The sequence below is a fragment of the Protopterus annectens genome, chromosome 12.part0 (genome assembly GCF_019279795.1).
Source record: "Protopterus annectens isolate FY-2018-M chromosome 12.part0, PAN1.0, whole genome shotgun sequence".
Lineage (NCBI taxonomy): Eukaryota > Metazoa > Chordata > Ceratodontiformes > Protopteridae > Protopterus > Protopterus annectens.
The window spans coordinates 882562103-882585775 of record NC_056746.1 but is presented as its reverse complement, the minus strand read 5'-3'; the positions used below and the strand labels follow the sequence as shown (position 1 = coordinate 882585775).

Genomic DNA, 23673 nt, shown 5'->3' with positions numbered 1-23673 from the left:
CAGTCGTAAGGCATTAGCACTGGGCAGAACATTTGAGGGCTTTTCTGAAGAGAGATACTGCAGAAGGGTCTGCCACTGTATTCTTAGGTATTTAAGGCTATCAGGGTCCTTGTAAAACCTGTCCGAGGTGGTGGCTGAGAATCAGGTGCAGAACAGATAGACTGAAAGTCATCCTGGAAACTCTCAAGAACAGAAGAAAGGACAGGGAGTACCCATCTCCAAGAGTGCAATACACCTTCAGAACATCAGAGATCTGAATGGATTGCCAATCAAAGTGTTTCATCATGTTCCATATAGTTTCACCACAAGAAGCTTCCTCAATAGGGGAAATCAGGTGAGAGGGAGTCCCCTTAGTCAGAAGAGATTTGTCCTGGAAAATGCAACTGAGAATAGTCCAGAGAATGGTCAAGTCAGTCCTGCTCTTCAGAGGAAGAGGAAAAGTACAGTTTTGTACCTACCATAAATGTAGATGTTCGAGTGTATACACTGCTGCAGTCATTACACTTTTATCCTGCCATCAGGCGGTCCCCTCAGTCGGCCTGAGTTCTAAAGTCTTGGTCCGGCGTCAGTTGCTGTCGCTTCTTCCCTGACGTCAGTGCGACAGGGGGTATATAAGATGCAGCAGACACCATTTTCTTCAGTTTTTCTTGCCCCAGATGTCAGGTGCCCCCAAAAAGGTATGAAATGCAAATTGCTAATAAAACATACATATGAAAAGCAATCAAAAACTTTCAGTTACCAGCAAATACTCCCCATAGGTAGTAAAGGGTAGAAGACTTAGGTACGTACCAGCAAGTAAGAGGGGAAGGAGGGAGGGTAACCTGGACTGCAGCAGTGTTTACACTCTAACATCTACATTTATGGTAGGTACAAAACTGTACTATGTTCATAGTGTTACACTGCTGCAGTCATTACACTTGGGTAGAATCCCAAAGCTGAGGTAGGGTGGCTGGTTCTATAAGGCATGAGGGGCGGCTATAAGGCCCTGCAGCACTGCAGTGGCAAAGCCAGCTCTGGACTTAAGAGTAAAGAGGCAGATGGTAATGCTTGGTAAAGGTATGTACAGAACTCCAAGTTGCTGCTCCCAAAATGTCCTTGGTAGGTACTCCTCTGAGGTAGGCAGTTGAAGTTGCTGTTGCCCTGGTGGAATGACACCTAATGTTGTTAGGTACAGTTTTCCCATGGTGTGTATAGCAGAAACGTATACAGTGTCCTATCCATTTTGAAATTGTCTGTTTTGAAATGGCCTTTCCCTGTGCTCCTGCAGCATATGCTACAAACAATTGCTCAGCTTTCCTGAAAGCTTTGGTTTTGTCCAAGTAGAAGCGTAACTGCCTGTAAATGTCCAAAGAATGCAGAAGTCTCTCCCCTTTATTCTGTGGGTTTGGATAAAAAGTTGGCAAGTGAATAGTTTGGTTTAGAGCCACACTTGATGCCACCTTTGGCATAAAAGTAGGGTTTGTTCTTAAAGACACCCTGTCTTGGTGGAAAATGATGAAAGGTTCCACTGCCATTAGTGCCTGTAATTCTGAAACTCTTTGTGCTGAGGTTATAGACAGGAGCAGAGCAGTTTTCCAAGAGACATATTTTAAACCTGCTGAGTTAGCTGGCTCAAAAGGAGGTAAAGTTAATTTTTCCAACACGAAGTTGAGGTCCCAAGTTGAAGTTGGTGCTCTAAGGGGTGGTCTTATGTTTTAGCCCCTCTGAGGTACTGTTTTAGCAAAGGATTAGAAAAAATAGGTGGGTCCGTGTTGTAATGAACAGAGATGGCAGAGGCGTGAATCTTGATGGATGAAAAGGAGAGGCCTTTGTCCAGCATCTCTGTTAAATATTGCAGTATCTGAGGAATATTTGGGACAAGAGGGTCAAGGCTGTGAGCCTGGTTCCAGGCACAGAATCTCTTCCATTTATCCGAATAGGCTTTCCTGGTGCTAGGCCTTCTGACCTCCAGAATGACATCCATAACAGCTCTGGAGAGAGGCACTGCTTGCTTGACTAAGGAATCTGCCATGCATCCAGGTTTAAAGTCTTTAGCTGGCTGTGAAGTATCTGATTGCTGTGCGGAGTCAGAACATGTGGGATTTGAGGCAAAATCCAGGGTGGACCTTGTGCTAAGTTATTTAAGATTGGGTACCAGTGCTGGCATGGCCAGTCTGGGGCAATCAGGATCATCTTTGGCTTTTCTTGCCTCACTTTTATGAGTACCTTTGGAAGGAGAGGTAGTGGTGGGAAAGCATATACTTGTAGGTTTTTCCAGCTGAATGAGAGGGCATCCACTTTCCATGCTTGTGGGTGGGTAAGTCCTTGTGCAAAATTTCTGTAGCTAGCAGTTCATTGGGGATGCAAACAGATGTCCAGGCTCCACCATTTTTGTGTTATTCTGAATATTTGTGGATGTAATTTCCACTCGTGCGGATCCATGATGTTTCTGCTTAAGTCATCTGCCAGTGTGTTTTTCTCTCCTGGCAGGAATTGTGCTTGCAGATGAACTTGATAGGTTAGAGCTGTGTTCCACAAGGTCATGGCTTGTCTGCAGAGGGGATAAGAATGAGTGCCCCTTGCTTATGTACCACATAACTGTGGTGTTGTCTGTCTTTAGTAGTAGTTATCGATGCAGAAGGTCCTTGAAAGCTATAAGGGCATTTTGTACAGCTAGCATCTCTTTTTGATTGATATGAAGATGCTTTTGTTCTGCGGGCCACTTGCCCTGAATACATTTTCCTGCCATGTGTGCTCCCCAGGCGTATTCCGATGCATCTGTTGTCAGTGTTTGCCTGGCTGTGGGTTGAGTGAAAGGCTGTCCCCTTGAGGTGACATGCTTGAGCCCACCATCGAAACTCCTGTTGAAGGCAAGGAATTAGTGGTATTACTGTTTCCAAACTTTGACAGTGTTGAGACCAGACACTCTTTAGGTACCAATGTAGTTTTCTCATATGCAGTCTGGCATATGGAATTAGTAGTATGCAAGATGCCATGTAACCAAGGCCTGCAGAATTTTTCTTGCAGGGAGTTGGGTCTTTGTTGCCATCAATTGAAAATATTTCAGTTTGTCCTTGCTTGTCTGGCGTGAGATAAGCCATCTTGGCCATTGTATTCAAGCTGGTACCCAGGAATATTATCTCTTGTGAGGGCACTAGTTTTGACTTCTTTTCGTTTACTGTGCACCCTAGGCAACTTAACTTTTTTACAAACGCCAGATGCTTTAGAAGAATGCCCTTGCTCTCTGCTTGAATCAGGCAGTCGTCCAGGTATGGATAAATTTGAATTCCTTTCTGTCTGCAAAATGTAATTACTGGTGCCAGGCACCTTGTGAAGACCCTGGGCACAGTAGATAAGCCAAAGGGCAATGCAGAGAATTGGTAGTGCACTGAACCAGCTATGAATCTGAGGTATCTTCTGCAGTTCTGTCTGATAGGGACATGCAGGTATGCCTCCTTGAGGTCCAAAGTTACGAGCCAAGCTTTCTTGTCCAACATGGGAAGAAGCTGCTGTAGGGTGTCAACATTTTGAATTTTGGAACATCCAGGTAAGTGTTTAGAGAAGAAAGATCCAGAATGGGCCCTCCAGGCTTTGTCCTTTCTGGGAACCAGAAAGAGTCTTGAGTAAAATCCTTGTCCTAGCTTTTGTGTTGGTACCTTTTGAATAGCTCTCATGTCCATGAGGGCTGTAATTTGTCTTTGAGCCTCTGCCCATTGATTTGGTGGCAGATCTGGCATTCCTTTTAGCCTTGGCAGAGTGTGAAAGTGGAACCTATAACCTTGAGATACAATGTTGAGAATCCATTTGTCTTTGGTGATCATATGCCAATTGTGACAGAAAAGTGCCAGTTTTCCTCCCAAGGGGGCTGCCAAGAGAGAACTGTTTGGCAGCTGTAGTGGGAAGTCACTGGGGCGTTTTTTTGTAAGGTTGAGGCCCGTCTTCCCCTTCTTTCTGGGTTGATGCACCCAATTGTCGAGGCCTGTAAGGACCTTGTGGTTGACCTCTACCTCTTGGACGTCTGTATCTGCCCCTTTGAGGTCTGTCTGTAATTGAAAAGGACCAATTCTTTGTTGGCCAATTTCTGCTAAATCAAGGAGGCTGAACCTGTAAGAAACCCTACACTGTTTGCATAGATTTTGCCTTATCCTCCATTTTCTTTAATACCTCTTCTGCCTTAACTCCAAATAAAACATCCTGCTGCAAAGGTGCATCCAATAATTTTGCTTTAACCTGATCTGGTAACGTCTGTTCTTTTAACCAAGCATGTCTTCTAATGACAGATCCTGTAGCTGCTGCTCTACAGGAGGCCTCTAATGAATCAAAACCACATTGCAAAGTATGTTTTCCCACTTGATCAGCTGCATGCAATAAATCCTGCACTTCTTTATAATTAGGAGGATCTGAGTTTGGAAGCATTTTTTTGTTTCAACTGAGACATCAAATATTGCTGATATTTTAGCATGTGAAACTGGAAATTTAAGGCCTTCATTGCTAAAGTTGCAGATGTATATACTTTCTTCCATCTGTCTAACGCTCTGGAATCTCTGTCAGAGGGGACTGGATTCTTTGCTGAGGAGGCCTTTACCCCTTTGGGGCCCTGAGAAATAGTTTCAGGGTCAACAGCAGGGCTTTTATAAAGAAAGTTGTGAGAGTCAGGGACTCTGTAGTATCAGTCTGGCTTAACTGGAGCAGGAGGTGAAGAATCAGAATTTAAACTGGATTCAGTATACACATCACCCACAATATCTAACACTGGCGGAATAGCAAGGGGTCTGTGTTGGGGTAATAAAAGGAAATCTCTGAGCCTTTTCTTGGATTCTGAATAATTCTGGCCCTCCCAATGGAAATGCTCCCTCATGGTATGTAAGGTTTCCCCAAAGGAGTAGTCCTCTGGCAGAGAGGCTGAAGGAATTGATTCCTCAGCATCAGAATCCTCATAAGGGGGTAAAGAGTATCCTAGGTCTGAGGATGAATCTGAAGAGCTGGATACCTATCGGATGAGTCATAGTCTGCATCCTGTCTAGGCCTTTTATCAGGAGGGGGGATGGGACCCCCTTATCAGAGTGATTAAGTCTTCGGCCATTTTGAGCATTTGTTTCTTAGGCATGGAGGCCTGCCCTGGTGAATGCTGAATTTGTTTCTTTGCTTTTAAAAGTGTTTTAGACTTGGCAGAAGATTTAATGGTTAACTGAGTAGGTCTGAAAACACCCTCTGAAGGTACGGGATGTTCAGCTACTCCGGATCCCTCTGAAGGGTTAGTCTCAGTAGGCTGTAAATCTGGTGCGTCCGAAGGCCCAGCCATCTCCACGTGGGAGTAAGTGGCGGCATGAGGTTCAAAAGATGCGGTCGTCAGGGGCTGCGAAGGTGCCTCTCTGAAAACCGGAGAACCGGCCAGTGGCCTAGAAGAGGCTTCGTCGTCTGTTTTGGGCCTCAGATGCCTGTCCCTTGTCTTTGCGCTTTTTGTGAATTCCAGTCGTCGGTAGTTCTGACTGCATGGTATAATTGAATTTTCTGCCAAAATATGTCAGACAAAATCAAACAGACGTTTTAACAGTGCGCTTGTTAAACCTAGCACTAAACAGACAACCTGTGACATCGTGGTCTGGGCCCAGGCATGGGATACAATAAGAATGGAAATCCTTATGAGGTATTTGCTTCTCACAAGAAATACAGTTATTAACTTTTACTGACATCGGTCTGAGGCAAGAAAAAGTTTCCCCAACGGGGTACTTAGCTTTGTAGAAGACTTTGGTTCTGGATTCTGAATGAAAATCTCAGTAGTCGGCAGACAGGCACTTGCGAATTGCTTTTGCTTCGGGCACCGCGCGGCAAGAAAGACTGGAGAAAATGGCGTCGGCTGCATCTTATATCAGGGAAGAAGCAACAGCAACTGACGCCGGACCAAGACTTTGGAACTCAGGCCGACTGAGAGACCGCCTGACGGCAGGATAACCCAAGTGTAATGACTGCAGCAGTGTAACACGATGAACATCTATAGGTTTAAGAGGGATAGTCTGTAGTTGTGGAGACCTGAAGGAAAGAAGTTTCAAAGACAAATAATAGCTTTGAACAACCCTTGCGAAAAGTCCATCCACTCCTCTCTCGCTGCTGAGGAGGCCGTCACATGCTTAGCATTCTGTTTTTTTCCTTTTTAGGCATGACATCCTCCTGGATAAGAAAGAGAGGTTCGGAACCATGTCTGACTTCTATTAGAATTGGGGATTTCTTAACTAAAATTTGAGGAATTCTGTGTCCCTTAGAAGTGAGGGACAGTTCCTTAGATATACTGACCGTCTGCAAGGCCTCAGGAGCCATACAGTCTTCTGTCAGGATCTTGGTGGCGTGCAGCTGAGAGAACTAGCCTGATGTGCCATGGGTTCTTTAACTTCAGCAGGTATATCAGAAACACTGGACTATATCTGTTTGCGGCCTCAAGTTTTTTCTTCGGCAGCATGGGGACATCAGAGGATGTGAATTCTCTTTTGTTTTCTGGCGCACTCAGCTGTTGCCTGATTTTTATATACTTCTGGTTTGATTTCCATTCCCACTTGATGCCAATATGCTTCTGCTAGACTAAGAAGGGAAATCATCTTAGATTTATTTGCCTCATGTTTCAAAATTTTCACTATGTTTGGGTCCTATGAGGTAGCAGATATGTATGCAGTTCCACTATTGCAGATCTATACATGTAATCATTTTCAAGGAGAACCATACCCCATGCTCTGAATGGGGGCTGCCATGGGTACATAATCTTGTTCTACAGTCTGTGCCTTCACCTTCCTTATGCTATTTCAGAGGGACACAGAAATGCCTCTGATGAGAGGATCACTTACTGTGCCTTTCCCTTACTGTGACTGTAAGCATCACTGTGCATTTTTAGTTACTTTGCATCTTTGATTTTCATTAGTGGGCATCTCTGATGCAGTATTTTAAGGAATGTTTGAGTAACTTGCTTGAAAACGTAGCTGAGTTAATTGTTCTTTTTAACATAGCAGCTGTAGTTCAGTGTTCAAGTGTGAGAAATCTGACCCCTGTGATTACCAGATGTTACTGTGGCTGAGACTGTTTGAATTGCATTCACAGTTTTTAAATGTTGTAGCTAGAATTAGAGTCTTTGATGCTACATATTCCTTTACCAATTCACTGACTTGTCTCAACAAAATAATATGAAATGCAATAGTAGTATTTACTTTTAAAGAAAATACAGTGCAGAAAAATGCAAATCAAATTCTGACAGAAAATAAGAGTAAGATAAAAATGTTTTTCTTCTTTGAGGCACCTAACAGTTTTATTAAATGGAAAAGACAACTAAAAAGTGTAATAAAAAAAATAATAAAAAAATGTGAGTTTTCTTGTTCATTTGCATCTGAAAACAAAGCTTGAAAGCCTTTTTGTTCACACTCCAGGTTACACTATTTATCTGAGGTGTGATGGTAGCAATCTGACTGATAAACACTAGCATTTAAACATGCCTTAAGTACAGTTGTGTACACTTTGTTTATTTTTATTTTACATTTGTTGACCGGGATAGTCCGACTGGATGCATGTCCATTTTCAGCAGAGGCCCAGGGAGAAAAGCTCCAATGGTAAGCAGATACAGCATTACATATTACAGACAGACTATATACAGAGATTACATAAGTAAGTAAGTTAAACAAGTTCCACAGGTTACAGTTAAATCCAGAGTGTAAGTTAGGATTAAATTAGATTAGATTAAATTCAATTAAACTTACCATAAATGTAGATGTTCGAGCGTATTCACTGTTGCAGTCATCACACTTGGGTTATCTGCCTGCAGGTAGCCCTCAGTCGGCCCGAACACCAGAGTCTTGGGATTTCTGCAACGGATGCTGTCGCCTCATCCATGACGTCAGGTCATCAGGGGTATAAAACATGCAGCAGACACCATTACATCAGTTTTTCTTGCCCCAGATGTCAGGAGCCCCCAAAATAGGAAGCAATCAAATGGTGTGGAACACCTCCAGTAAAAAGTAAATACCATCTCCATAAGATATGGGCAAAAAACAGGATAGGGAAAAAGTATAGAAAGATGGGGGAGTGGAGGGAGGGTAACCAGGACTGCAACAGTGAATACACTAACATCGACATTTATGGTAATTGTACACAACTGTACTATGTTCTTCGTGTTTCACTGTTGCAGTCATCACACTTGGGTTGATTCCCAAAGCTGAGGAAGGGTGGAGGCAGTCAAGAAGTAGTAGGGCTGGGCTAGCAGGCCTTGTAAGACTGCTGTGGCAAATCCCAGCTCTGGATTTAGAAAAGATAGGTAAGTGGTAATGCTTGGTGAAGGTGTGTACAGAACTCCAGGTTGCAGCTTCCAGGATGTCCCTGGAAGAGACTCTCCTGAGAAAAGCTGTAGAGGTTGAGGTAGCCCTAGTGGAATGAGGTCTGAACCCCTGTGGGGTAGGTTTTCCATGGTGTTTGTAGCAGAAATGTTCTATCCATTTAGAAATGGTTTGTTTCTAAATGGCCTTGCCCTCTGTCCCTGTAGCAAAGCTGAGTAGCAGCTGGTCAGAGTTTCTGAAAGGTTTCATCCTGTCAAGGTAGAACCGGAGCTGTGTGCACATCCAAGGAGTGCAGGATCCTTTCCCCTTTATTCTGAGGATTAGGAAAAAAAGGTTGGCAAATGGATGGATTGGTTTAAAGCCACACTGGATACCACCTTGGGCAAAAAAGAAGGGCTAGTCCAGAGGGAAACCCTGTTCGCATGGAAGATAATAAAGGGTTCCACAGCCATAAGGGCCTGCAACTCTGACACTCTTCTTGCTGAAGTGATGGCTAGCAGTTTCCAAGAGAGGAATTTTAACTCTGCTGTAGCAGCAGGCTCAAAAGGGGGAAGCGTGAGCTTCTCTAGTACAAAGTTAAGGTCCCAGACAGGAGTGGGAGCTCTCCTTGGGAGTCAAATTGTTAGCTCCTCTCAGGAACTGATCACAGGGCGAGAGAAGAGGGGTGGGCTCAGTATTTCAATGAGCTGAGATGGCAGAGGCATGAATCTTAATCGATGAGAAGGATAAGCCTTTGTGGAGCAGTTCTGCTAGATAATCTAGGATTTGAGGCAAGGAAGACACGGCTATATCCTTCTCTTGAGACTGGCACCAAGAACAGTATCTATTGCACTTATCCGAATAGGATTTCCGAGTACTGGGCCTCCTGGCCTCAAGGATAACATCCAGCACCTGTTTGCTGAAGGTTGCTGCCGATGTATTCAGGGAATAAAGCCAGGCTGCCAGGTTCAGGGTTTGCAGGTGAAGATGAAAAATCTGTCCCTCCTGCAGTGTCTGATGTAGGTGCTACGGTGGCACTGCTGTCAGACTGCATAGAAGTGGATATCAGGTGCTGGCATGGCCAGTCTGGTGCAATAAGGATGGTCCTTGGCCTGTCCTGTTTGATCTTGAGTACTTTTGGAAAGAGGGGCAGAGGGGGAAAGGCATAGATTGAGAGGTTTACCCATGTAAAGGATAGGGCATCCACTTTCCAAACTTGGCTGTGGGGAATTCTGGTGCAAAATTTGTTTAGTTGATGGTTTTGGGGGGATGCAAAGAGGTCCACCTCTGGTGTCCCCCACCTGTGTATTAGAAGTTTGAATGAGTTTGGTTCCAGTTTCCACTCGTGTGGGTCTATTAGATTTCTGCTCAAGTCGTCTGCCAGTGAATTTTGTTTGCCTGGTAGGAACTGAGCTTGCAGTTGCACTTGGTTGCTTAAGGCTGTGTTCCACAGAGCCATGGCTAACCTGCAGAGTGGGCAGGAGTGAGTTCCCCCCTGCTTATGTACCACAATTGTGATGTTGTCTATCAGTTGTTGTCCTGGCAAGATAAGGTATTTGAAGGCTGTCAGTGCATTCTGTACAGCTAACATTTCTTTTTGATTGATATGCAGGTGAATTTGTCCTGGGCTCCATTTGCCTTGAACGCATTTGCCTGCCATGTGAGCCCCCATGCATAGTCCGATGCATCTGCTGTCAGAGTTTGGACGGTGGGGAATTGTGAGAAAGGGAGTCCTTGTGGTTGCAAGCCTCTGCCCACCAAAGGAACTCTGTCCTTAGGCAAGGAATGATAGGAATCACTGCTTCCAGGTCCTGGGAATGTTGACACCAGAGACTTTTTAGGTATCACTGAAGTTTCCTCATATGCAGTCTTGCATATGGAATCAGTAGAATACAAGAGGCCATGAACCCTATGGCTTTCAGTATTTTTCTTGCAAATAGCTGGGTTTGTGTGGCCAGTAGTTTGAAATAAGTTGTCAAATAAACCTGCTTTTCTGGAGTGAGGAATGCCATCTGGGAAGTTGTGTTCAAGCTTGCTCCCAGGAATACAATCTTTCGGCTGGGTACCAGATGGGACTTCTTTTCATTGATGGTATACCCCAGAGAAGATCGAAGTCTCTTTACAAAACGTCAGTTGTTGAAGTAGCAATTCCCGATTGTCTGCCTGAATCAGGCAATCGTCCAAGTATGGGTAAATTTGAATATTTCTCTGCCTGCAGTAAACAATGGCTGGAGCCAGACACTTTGTGAATACCCTGGGCGGAGTAGATAAGCCAAAGGAAGTGCAGAGAACTGATAGTGCACAGAGCCTGCCCTGAAACATAGGCATTTCCTGCAAGATTCCCTTAAGGGGATGTGCAGATAAGCTTCTTTTAAGTCTAGGGTGACTAGCCAGAAGTCCTTGGCTTGCATTGGAAGGAGCTGCTGGAATGTACGCATTTTGAATCTTGGTACCATCAGGAAGGTGTTTAGGGATGACAGATCCAGAATAGTGACAAGAGTTCTTTTTCCTGGGCACAAGGAACAGCCTGGAATAGAAACCCTGTCCCTTTTGCTCTGTTGGCACAGGTTGCATAGTCCTGATAGTGAAGAGAGAAAGTACTTGCTTTTGGGCCTCTGTCCACTGGTTTGGAGGAAGGTCTGGCAATCGGCTTGGGGTTGGCAGAGAGTGGAAATAGAATCTGTATCCCTGGGATACAATGTATAAAACCCATCGGTCCTGGGTAATATACTGCCAGTTTTTTGCATGCAGGGCGAGTTTTCCTCCTAGAGGTACAAGTACTTGGGCATGGCTAGGAAGAATTAAGGACACGTCATTGTGAACTTTTTCCAAAGGGGGGGTGGCTTACCACTCCCCGTATTTGAGGAAGAAGCACTCCATTGTTTAGATCTGTGCATACCCTGAGACTGTAGTCTTGGTGGTCTGTTGCCCCTGGGTTTGGGCTGAGAAGGTCTGGAAGGGATTGGAAAAGACCAGTTTTTTTGAAGGCCAATGCCTACTGAATCTAGATGGCTGTACCTGTAAGAAATCTTTCAACAGTTTCCATGGATTTAGCTTTATCCGCCATCTTTTTAAGAACTACTTCTGCTTTAGAGCCAAACAAACATTCTTGGTTTAATGGAACAAGTAAATTTGCCTTGACATTGTCTGGCAAGATTTGTTCCTTCAGCCAAGCATGTCTTCTCAGAACAAACCCAGTGACAGCAGCCCTGCAAGATGCTTCTAAGGCATCAAAACCACACTGCAAAGTATGCTTACCAACTTGGTTTGCAGAAAGCATTAAGTCTTGTAAGTCCTTATTTTCTGCACAATCAGAAATAGACAACATTTTTTGTTTAATTAGATCAATAATATGCTGCTGGTACTTCAACATGTAAAACTGGCAATTTAAAGCCCTGATTACAGCTCTCAACCTCCTTTCTCCAAAATGAGGAACATCAGCCCTCACAATGTGTGACAAATGGGAAAAATGTGGAACACTTACTAATGGCTTACTAACAACTTCAACTAAGAAGGTCATATGACGGCTAAAATATGCTGGTTTTACTTATAAAAAAGATATTTTAATGAATTAATATGATTCATATCTATTTACCCATGGCTAGCAGTTAAACAATTCTTGAATGTGAATGTGTGACAGACCCTTTGAGGAACATCCACTTTTTAAGACTCCAAACGAGGTACATTCCTCATAATGAGGTACACTTGAGAGTTATGGCCTTGATGGCAACAGTTGCAGAGGTATAAACCTTCTTACCCCATCTGCGTAGAGCCCTAGAATCCCTGTCCAAAGGGGTAGGGTTTTTGGCTGTAGAAGCCTGAATACCTTTAGGTCCCTGGGAAATGGTCTCTGGACCCACAGTGGGATTTTTAAAGAGAAATTTGTGAGAGGCAAGTACTCTGTAGTACCTGTCAGACTTTCTAGGAGCAGGTGGTAAAGTATCAGGGGTAAAGCTGGATTCCATGAAGACATCATCTACAATATCCAGGACAGGGTGAATAGCTAGAGGCCTACGCTGAGGCAAGTCTAAAAATTACCCGAGTCTCTTTTTGGACTGAGGGTAGTCCTGGCATTCCCAGCGGAAATGCTCTCTTAGCAAGGTTTCACTGAAAGAAAGGTCCTCGGGGGGGGGGGGGTCTAAGGGGATTGAATCCTCTACATCAGAGTCCTCATAGGTAGATAAGGGTATGTCCTGGTAATCACAGGGTCAGAGTCATCAGACTCATGGTCTGAAGAATCAGAAGGAAAAATCAATTCTTTATCTTTTAGAGAGGGAAGGCTGGCTTCCCCTAATTAAAGTAATAAGGTCTTCAGCCATTCTAAGCATTTGTTTCTGTGGCATGGGAGCTTGAGAATGTGCTTTCGTGGTCGGTTTCCTAGGCATAGTACAAACTCTGGGCCTGTGAAATTCGGTAGAGTTAGTCATTAATGAAGTAGTCGACTTCATACGAACATCGGAAGGTCTGAATACACCCATCAGAAGCCGGTGCCCGCACAGCGGCTCCGGACCCATCCAAGGTAGAGACATCCACAGGTTCCATAGTCTAAGAAGCATCTCGTGGCATACCAGACTTCAAATGGGTCTCAGTAGAGGCCTGCAAATCTGTAGAAGCGGTAACAGGGGCTGCGAAAGCACCTCACTGAGCACCGGTGGACTGGCGACTAGCTTAACGGAAGCGCCGTCAGCAGTTTCGGACCTATGCAGTCTGGTTCTGTCTTTATCTTAGCATTTTTTAGGAAGATCGGTAGTCGGATGGCTTACCAAAGCCATTTCGGAATACCGACAACGATAGCAAAAGAATTTAGAGACAAAAATAGCCCGACGACGAATAGTTCAGGTGTTGAACAAGGCACAAAACCAACCACGAGGGATGTCGTGGTCTGGGCCTAAACAGGTGAGGCAGTAAGAATGAAAATCTCTGTGAGGTATTTGCTTTCCACAGGCAAGACAATTGTTAACTTTTTCTGACATCGGTTAGAGCAAGAAAAAAGGATCCTCAACGGGGTACTTAGCTTTAGAAGACTTCAGGTTTGAAACTCGAAAAACGAAAATTTCAGGTAGCTGCCGACCGGCACTTGTGAACTGCTGCTGCTTCGGGCTCCCGTACGGCAAGAAAAGCTGATGTAATGGCATCTGATGCATATTTTATACCCCTGACGTCATGGATGAGGCGACAGCATCAGACGTAGAAAACCCAAGATTCTGGTATTCGGGCCGATAACCCAAGTGTGATGACTGCAACAGTGAAACACGAAGAACATCCATTGTTTTCTTAAGGACTCTGTAGTTGGAATAAGTAACCTGACCTAATTACTTAGTTACTTTTAGTAACCTTCAAGATAGAACAGATGAGACAAATGCAGGAAACAAAGGCAAAAAGTAGTAAGTTCAGACATAAAACAATGGAGTTATTCAATTATGCTGTTTTTTTTCTGTGACGCGTTTAGTGTTTTGATTACAAGAAAGGAAAGGAAAATCACTTTTTGAAAAGTAAAATTTGACTTTTGGGTGGAGTTCAATTCTAATGTAATCCAAGTTCAGGATTGGTAAATTAGTTACCTTGGAATGTCCGACTGCACTCTTGTTTTACAAGCTCTCTATTGCGTTTTTTAACTAAAGCTTTAGCCAGTATGCTGAAGCCTTGTAATGACTGGTGCAGGTGATCCTTAGAAAAGCAAACTAGACTGCTGAGAATGTCGTCTTAAGGTGACACTGGTTATTTAACTAATTACTGAAGCCAATTATCTTTTCTTTGTATCCAGGCAACACGTAAAGAGAAGCAAGGACTCTTACCTGCATTTTTAACATGCACAGAAAGTTCTGACCTTTCTTTCTCTCTCTGCATGTCTCTCAACATTTTATGACTCAAGTTGTTCACTCTGGCATGTACCATTAGTATGTCATAGTCACTTCCGTCATAAGTCAAGAGTCTTTATGGCTCTTGTAACTTCAGAGATCCTGTCAACTGAAAGGCAACTTACTGTAACCTTGTCCAGCCTTGTGAGTGGGGAGTGTTGTCAGCAAGCTGACTCCTCACTGAACTATTTCTACTGCTACTGCTGTGATTCAAAGTGGTAGATCGGGGAAAGTTCTCAGGGTGGCTCTTTACAAAGGTATGCACAAGGTGGGCAAGTGATCTGATTTTGCTAATACTTAATTTCTAGAAGGCTTTGGGAGGGATTCTTTTACAATCTCAACACAAGATATTTTGAAGTGATTACGGAAGCATTACGGCAGATGTGTAAGAAGCTAACAAGTCATGTCTGTAGGCAAGGAGGAGGCCTCCAGATTAATTACGTATTTACATGTCTCACAGATGGAATTAAGTACAAGTTCATTATCTGAGTATAAGGCAGTCTTGTACACTGCCTTGGAAAATTTAGTGCTAAGAGGCACTAAAAGTATACTACCAGGGATACTAAATGTATAAAATTCAAGCCAGGTAACAACCAACATTTATATATGTACACACAGCAGCTGCTTACAACCTAATACTGGACAATACTCCAACAGTTCTGATGTACATAAGCATTTTTTATATTAAATTTATTTATTTATTTAACATTTGTTGACCAGGAAAGTCCAACTAGGACAGAGCCTATTTTCAGCAGAGGCCCGGGGAGAAATGTGCCAGAAGCATGTGTTTGGACTGTGGGAGGAAACCGGAGTACCAGGAGGAAACCCACGTGAATGCAGGAAAGGACATACAGACTCCACACAGAAGGCACCCCAGCCGAGAATCGAAACAGAGAACTTCTTGCTGTGAGGTGACGTTAACCACTGCGCCCAGAAATAATGTTGCATCTTTGAGGAGTAACACTAATATGGTAGAAATGCTATTTCATTACTTACACTGATAAATTCACAAAGTACCACAAACCACAACACTTACCTTCCCCATCTTCCAAAATAGCTCTTGGCTGTGACAATGCAAAGCACTGCATGGTTTCATATTTTAGCCGTGTATCAGTGTTCCCTGATGCAAGTTGCAGTGGATCATGAAGCACCTTCACTAGCATGCGGCAAGTAAATGTGCGACTCTTGTGGCGAGGTCCTTCAGGAGTCCATGCAATCCCATTAACTGTATTTAAAAGCCAAAAAAATAATCAGCTTGCATTACACTGTGTCTTATAGCATGCACGTATGCAAGAAACGCATACAATTTGGTGCAACAAAATTCTTTGTACATTTGCAAAAGTTCACTTGTGTGAGATACTTATAAAATTAATCACTATTGACTAGAGCTCTAAACTTTTCTGAATACAGTTATCCTCCCGTGGGCAGTACTTACTCGCATTTTTCCAAAGCAGGGGTCAGCAGAGCCCAGGAGCTGAAGATGGGTTACAAAAAGTCAGAAAGACAATCCAGCCCTCAAGTGGCACTGTCAACCTCAGATTCTGGATCCAAACCTCCATGAGAAGCAAGTTTAACAGAAAGATTTCACAACACAAAGATTTATTTCCACCAACCAAAAAAAAGTGCCTCTGCTATTCACCCCCAACTTAGAGTGTCCAACCTCTCACAGTCAGAATGACAACACTATCACTGGGCTAAAACTGGGTTGCACTAACCTATCTTACTGCAAGCAAAAGATGCAGTCCAAGTCAAGATGCACAGTGCTATACATTTAGCCTTTAAAATGATGGTCACGTAATCAGACATGTAATGCACAGCTGTAAAAGGCTTTAGCTAACTTTCAGCATGACATGAATGCATCCATGCCTCAAAGCACCAGGACTTGCCAAACAGTTAAGAAAACAACCAGACAGAAAAAAATTAAATGGGAGAGAAGTAAACTATGAAGGAAAGGACAACTTTGTCTATTTCAAATGTGAATATACAGCATTTCACCCTTCTGATCTTCACAGTCCTGACACACCAAGCAATAAACCAAAAGAGGAGACGAACAGTGTGTAGCAAATCTACCCACAGTCTTAAAAATTCAACCCACTATGTAATGTCAGTGTACTTTCAACAAACTAGCTACTATGCACACAACTGCACTTACCATACCAACAGATCATCGATTTCATCACTGCTGCAGTAGCCTTTGGTTATTTGGCTTGTATCCTACCCAGGATACAACAACCAGCCATTCTTCAAAAAGCTCTGGCACCTTTCCACACCTACACTCTGACTGCTGACTGGCTATCCCCCTTTGGAGAGAAATCAGTATTCAGAACTTAAGACAACTTCAGGACTTTCTTCCCCAAAGAAAAAAGAAAAAGCTTACCTTGTCCTGAAACTCCAAAAGTATATAAACATACAACCTATTATCTCAAAAAAATAAACAGTTACAGCAGAAGGGAGATGAAGGGTGGATACAGCTACCCCATGAGTGAGGAATTCAAACATCTATTGTTATGATAAGTGCAACTTTCGTAACTATACTGTGTTCAGTATTCTCATTGCTGCAGTAGCCTTTGGCTATTTGGGTTGAGTACCAAAGCTTATTAAACTGGGAAGGAGAAAGGATAAGGGTACAGTAGCCCCTACAGAATAATGCTAGTAAAGCCAGTCCAGAGTCTAGAAAAGGAATCCCGTATGTAATGCTTTGTAAAAATATATACAGAGGACAATGAAGTTGCATCTAGAATGACTAAGTCCAATGCTTTCCAAAATGCCATCAAACAAAACGAGGCTCTATTAGTTTAGTTAAGTGCCACCTCATTCACTCCACTGGAGCTCAGGAAGTTTTCACTGTAATTTCAAACCTGTGCAGCCCAAGCTTTTTGACAGAATCAAATTATGTCCTCACATTTCAAACAAATGTTTATATCCCTGGAGACATAGGGGTTAAGAAAGAACTATAAACGGCAAGTCCTTCAGCACAAACTGTTTTATAGTGGCAGTGTTCTTTAGGTTCTAGGTCTTAAACTGAATTTTATAAGTCACAGTAAACGCAGTAACTATTAAGTTTGCAACACTTTGTGAACAAATTACATCTCAGTAACCATTCAAGTTACACACACTGTCAGTAGCATTCTGTTCATCTAGCGGAGAGCTTTCATATGAAGCTAAGGAGACCTGTTTCTTACTTGGTTGTTGAGATATTTAGAAAAATGTTAACATTATATCTATATAAAATATTACCATAAAACCACTTAATATTTATTTAACTGCACTAGACAGAAATCAAAAATGAATGCAGCTAAGTTTGTTATTGTTTAAGCTTCAAGATGAAATCTTTTAAAATCTTGTACGTAGCATGATTTTGGAATTGATGCAAATATGAACAAGCAATATTGGACACAGAGCTGTCAAGTAGGGGTTAACTGCAGATGCACCTGGAGGCGTCACTTGGATTTAATGAGTTTTAAGATTACTAGATTTACAGCTAATCTGCCACATAAAACTCACCATTGCTCTGCATTACATGCTCGCAACTGACTGTTACTCACACCTCAACTAGCTCATACACAACTAACTCGTGAAATACTACATAACCCCTCTACCTGACCTTCCATCTCATCATTACTTTATCACTACCTTCCAAATCACTTTCAAGACAAAAACTTGCTTGAAATCTAGTAATAAGTCTATTCACACTGTATAGCCAAACTATGGACCTCTTATTTCAAATTCAAATCAGAGCTATATGTAGCCTCCAGTCCTCTTCCAAAGAATTTCCCACCAACTCCTTGCTATGCCCATGCACCTCACCTGTATTATCTACATCACCAACAAATATTTCATATTCATACTAATCTACTCGTCATACTATCCATCTGTACCTTTCCACACCTGCTCTCTCCACATTCTTGGGGGACTTGACTTTTTTTAATTTCTTAGCATAACAGACTATACTTCAAATACTTTTGCATACACTAACAATCATATTTAATAGTCTTTTTTTTTTTTTTTTTTTTTTTTTTAATTATAACATCACTGGTGTCTCCTTGTGCTTTGTTTCGCATGTATTCCACTATCAAACAGTATGGATATATGCATTTTTTATCACCATCAAATAAAACAGTGGTGTCTGTTGCTTTTCTCCCCAGGCCTCAAAAGAAAACAGGTATTTATTACCCAGTCTGACTTTCTTGGTAAACAAATGTCAATAAAAACACAATAAATTAATCCTGCCTGGAAATGTTTTAGCATGGTGTGAATATCACGGAAAGACGTAGCAAGGAACAACCAAATGGAATTGTCTGACTTGACACAGGCTGTCCTTTTCCATACAAGGAATTCCCCAGCTGTATAGCTTTCCTAAAGTACTTAGTACTGACAAGACAGTACCAGAATTGTAAAAGCATGACTAGAGTACACAGAATCTATTCTTCTTGCCACTCAAATTCTGAACAAAATGTGGGAGACAGAAGGCTAGATTCAAGGTACAGTCTGAAAGTAGTAAGGGCATATATGGGAATTTTTTCTATAGATAACTATGTGCATTGAAAAGCAAATTAAACCCATCATGAATGGACTCAACATGGATATAGTCTTGCAGATTTCAGACTAAACCAATAAGTCACCAAAGAGACATAATAGCTGGTTCAGACAAAAATAATGGGATATTTACTTTTTGCCATGTGAAAAATATATGACCTTAAGTATTGAAAAAAAAAATAAAATAAAAATCCTCTTTTTACAATAGTTTGAGCAAAGTTTGAAGGAAGAGGAGGATCCATGGGAAGAAGTGCTGCAATGGCTGTAATATACCCCTTGCCAAAGGAGTAAATAAGCCACAGGCTAGTAACTCAACTGTTTGAGAACCAGAAGTAATAAACCTGGATAGGGCCCCGGTTATAGGTGAAGCGCCAACAAAAAAATCTTCTCCACTGCTAACACAAGACTTCCTGGTAGCAAGACTTCTTGCCAGCTTTAGTACTTGCTGCATGTTCTCACAAAGACTCCTAAACGGCATTAGAAATGAATCATCCAAGCAGTCAGCTGAAGTTGTTTGGTACTGGGGTGCATCAAATTAACCCCAACCTGTGTGACTAGATCAAATATGTGAGGAAGCTTGTACTGTAGTTTCCTCAGACTAATTCCATGAAAAGGGAGAATCAATGTTGTCCAAGCCAGAAGGGAGTCAGCACAATAAAATTTGGAGATTCTTTCTAAATCTTATGAGCATCAATATCAGCTGAAAGGGTCAAAATGTACACAGGAACATTCTCATCAAGGGGAATGAAAATGCATCCGTTTTCCAGACTTGCCTGCAAGGACTCCTGAAGCACAATTTATTTAGCTGTCTCTTAACAGGAGGTGAACAAATCTATTTAAGGTGTTCTCTAAAACTAGATCCATTCCTGGAAGTCCCCACCATTCAATTTCTATTCAAGAGGGTCTTGTCCTAGACCTGCTCAGCCTGCCTGCCACTGTAGTTTGCTCCAACATTACGCAAGATGCTCAGAGGGTACTAAAATGCTGAAGAGCCAATTCCCACACCATCACAGCCAATCTGCACAGGGAGTAGGACCTGGTGCCCCCATTTATGCACCACATCACTGTGTCTCATCTATAATCACATGTAATGGTCCTAGGGAACAAAGTTCATTAACAGACAGCACACCATGGATCACAGTGAACATTTATTTATTTTTATTTATTTTACATTTGTTGACCGGGATAGTCCAACTGGATACATGTCCATTTTCAGTGGATGCCTGGGGAGAAAAGCTCCACAACACACAGTAATATTTACAGTAAATGACATTTTACAAATACATGTACAAAACAGATTTTTGCTGTTCCTTGTGATTCTGCTTACAGAATCTTAGTACATCTCTGACTTTTATAAGTTTTGGTCTGTCTGAACTGTCCCACAAGCCTCGCAGCTTTGCCCCCATAGAAACTTCTCCCCAAGCAAAAACTGGGCCATCTTATTGCCTCCACCAATGCAGTTCTTTCATAAAGCCCAACAAAGGGCTCTGAAAATACCAGAGGATGAGAATGTTGGATCCACCTCTTTTTCCTTAAACCACTGAATTTTTCTTAACCTGGCAAGAAGAGTCACGACAATTCTAAAAGCAGCAGAACGTCTGGATGAGCTGCTTGAATGAGGTCGTCCAGGTAAGGAAAAAGAATACTTTTGTAAAATCTTACCAGAACCATAGATGTCTTTCTATTCTATATGTTGCAGTACTCATAACGTGAGGGAGTCTGCTGTCAGCTGACTCGAAAGTCCAGCCAGTATATAGAGACCTATAGCTACTGTGGGGTACATGCGACCTCGGACATAGAACTAGTCCGTCTGGTATAAAGTGGACGTCAGCATGCATCAATGGTCAGAACTTTTCTGCTGCCAGTCAGAATGTCTTCTCCGGTCGTTTGCTCATCAGTGAAGGTGTGGATTCTGAGACAAGTGCTCCATTGGGGATTTTTCTTATTGTTTTGTGTGCTACTGTTGTGGTTGAGGTTACATGTCAGCTAGGAAGGCCGAATGTCAGTGTGGAAGGCAAATTCCACAAAGATTCACACTTTCTTTTTTTGCCTAGGCCCTAACCACGACCATACCTCCTGTGCGATTTCCAAGGCCTTTGTCCCCAAGACTCTGCGCAGTCATCTAGCTTCCCTGAATTTGTATTTAGAGAACCACCACCTTAAGCACTTAGCATTCAATGCCATAGAAGATATGTTGGTCCCTTCATGTGAGCTAGTTAAGAAGGCCAAGAAATCTAGGCTTGACTTACCTGCTGCTCCTACAATTCTGGACATCTCTCCTGAGGATGATGTTGGCCCAGAGACCATTCCAAAGTCAGCAGGCAATTCTTCAGCGGGCACCATTATGGAGGCTGTGAAGAATCCTACTAGCACATCCTCAGGGAATAAGCAGACATCCGTTACGGATGTGAGGGGGAACCAGGCTCAATGTTACTGAAGGCCCACATGGCAATACTCAAATCATGGTTAGCAAAGATGTCCTGAGCAATATTACAGACTGCAGGCCAACATCAGGTCCCACACCATTCCTCTGCATGGATGCCCCACACAAGCAGCAGCAGAAAACTAAATATTCTTCTGTTTCCCAAGAACACCCTGTGGACTGGCAAGCCTGTCAACTGCTTTTTAATGCCTTTATGGCTCTGAAACAATCTACTGGGGGGTCTTTCTTCTTTCTCCCTCCTTTTCTCCACAGAAGAGGATTAGAGTTGAAGATTCATCTGACGTTCATCTGAGTTAGGAATCACTGGCATACTCTGCCCAAATTTCATCTCCCTTAAGATATGCTTCCCCTGAAGAATCAAATGGCACAGATTCTCCAGGGAAGGACATTATATTTGAGGAAACCATTGTTAAAATGATGAAATTCTTTAAATGGGATTGCTCGCAGGTGTCAGAAATTCTAACAAGATACTATGACCCTCTTCTACAGGCAGACTCCCCATCTAGATCTGCACTTCCCATGTGCTGCCAGCCTTTTTAAATGCCTTTACAGCAGCCTCCAAATGTCCTGACTCCCAACCTCCTGCCTCTAAAAGGCCAAACAGTTTTACAAGGTACCAGAGGATTCCAAATGCCTATTTAAATTGCCCTCTGAAGACCCAGCAACAATTTCGGTATCTGCTAAGGCCTCCAAGGCGTTGCCTTCCAATTCCATTCTCCCTTCAGACAAGGAAAGTTATGGAGAGTTTGGGGAAGAATGTATTCCTTGAAGTTTGCAAAAGGCAAAAACAGGAGCAAAACATTTTGTGATTACCCTAGGAGATGTGGAAAGTTCAAAGGCAAAGCAGAGGACTGAAAATGAGATGAAGCAACAGAATAACACAAGTATTTCATATGAAGATATACATCTTTAATGTCCAGAGAAACCAGAAAGGCCTAGAGTAGTAAAAGTGGGAACAAGGTTTAGAGGGAGAGCATGCGGAAGATGGAAACCTGCAGAAAGAGGATGAGGTCAGACAAGTATAGGATGCCTGGAAAGGAGGGCGTTTGAGAAGTGGCAGGCTGAGTCCTGGAAGAGGTTTGTTCATTTGGCTATTTCTTGGAAGAGGAAGGAGGGGTATGGGACCGTCTCCTCACAAAATGTGCCTTGGAATGAGGAACTGGGGACACAAAAATATGCTTAAGTTCCTGTAACTCCTTCCCTTTTGCTGAAGAGATCTCAAAAGGGCAGTAGCATTAGCTCCAAAGAGGGCAGAATTATCAAGAGGAGCATCCATAAGTTTTGCCTTGATAGCATTAGGCAAGGGTTGTAATCTCAAACAAGAAAAACTAAGGACCGAGCCAGTTACAGCTGATCTGGTAGATACTTCAGCTGCATCACAGCTGCCCTTTATTGTACGACTAGTCACTTGGGAAGAGGCTGTCGACACGGAGAGTTCAGCCTTAACTGCAGAATCTGGAAGGGCTGGTAGCAGCTGTGATGCCCGAGAGAGCAGGGCCACAACATATTTGGACCTATGTCTTTGGTAATTAATGGCTCTGAAGGCCAGTGTTTATGAAGTACTGACTTTTTTACCCAGTTTCTCCATCATCTTGCTATCTTTATGAGATGAAGTAAAGTGTAAGGTAGAAGTTTAGAAAGTCTATCTGCAGAAAGTGAGATGACAGCAGGATCTGGAGGACATTTAAAAAAGAAATGTCCTGTCCTCTGGCATCTTGTAAAATCTATCTGGCCTTTTTGGGGCAAAGGGTGGAGACACAAGTGCCTTAAATAGTGACAAAAAGGTAGGCAACAAGGGGGTATAGCAGAAAGGGGAAGGGGAGTCAATCTGTAAGAAATCATAGTACATCTTCTGCACCTCAGAGATGAGAGCAGTCCCATTTAAAGTAGTTTCTCATCTTAGCAATGGTTTCACCAAAAGAATTGTCCTCCTCAGGGGAGTCAGTACCATCTAACTTGACTTCAGAGGAAGCATAACACAAAGGAGAAGCTACCTGGGAGGAACAGGCAACATGCATCTGCTCCAAAGAAGAGCTCCTTGAAACAGAAGTGGGAGAAACCGGGGGAAAAGAAACAGCAGAGGAAGGTCTCAAAGCCATAAAGGCATTCAGAATACCCTGTAACAAGGCCTGCCAATCTTTAGTAAGGTCTTGAGGAGGTAAACATGCTTAAGCTTCTCGCTTCCTTTTAAGTGGAAGATCTGCCTTAGGCTGAGAGGAAGGGACAGATGTAAGCCTACCTTTTGGCACAGACGTCAAACTCTCTTCACCGGCTATGCAAAGAGAAGCAATTCATGGGGTGTCCGAAGGGATGAGCCAGGGTTCCCCCTTACCTTTTTGACCGGACTGCAAGATCTCTGTGGACATGCTAATGACAATTTCCTTAGCAGCATCCAAAGTGGCACTCACCGCAGGAAAAGAGCAAGCAACCGTACAGACTTACAGGTCAACAGCCTTGAGAGGGACATCCGGATTCAGAGGCGCAGCCAAAGATTCGGGACTAAGTTTTTTCACCTCCTTCTTTGGAGGCTCACAGGACAGACCAGACATACAAAGCTCTCAACCAATCCAGG

At 42.9% G+C, this 23673-nt stretch overlaps 1 protein-coding gene across 1 annotated transcript in view; it reads right to left on the bottom strand.

The window, feature by feature from the left end:
* The window catches only part of NCOA3 (nuclear receptor coactivator 3), a gene marked incomplete in the record, with an annotated part of 973610 nt that overhangs the window by 647080 nt on the left and 302857 nt on the right, over positions 1–23673 (bottom strand). The window contains 1 exon segment of the mRNA XM_044089911.1: positions 15159–15347. Within this exon segment, the coding sequence (XP_043945846.1) occupies positions 15159–15347 (189 nt within the window).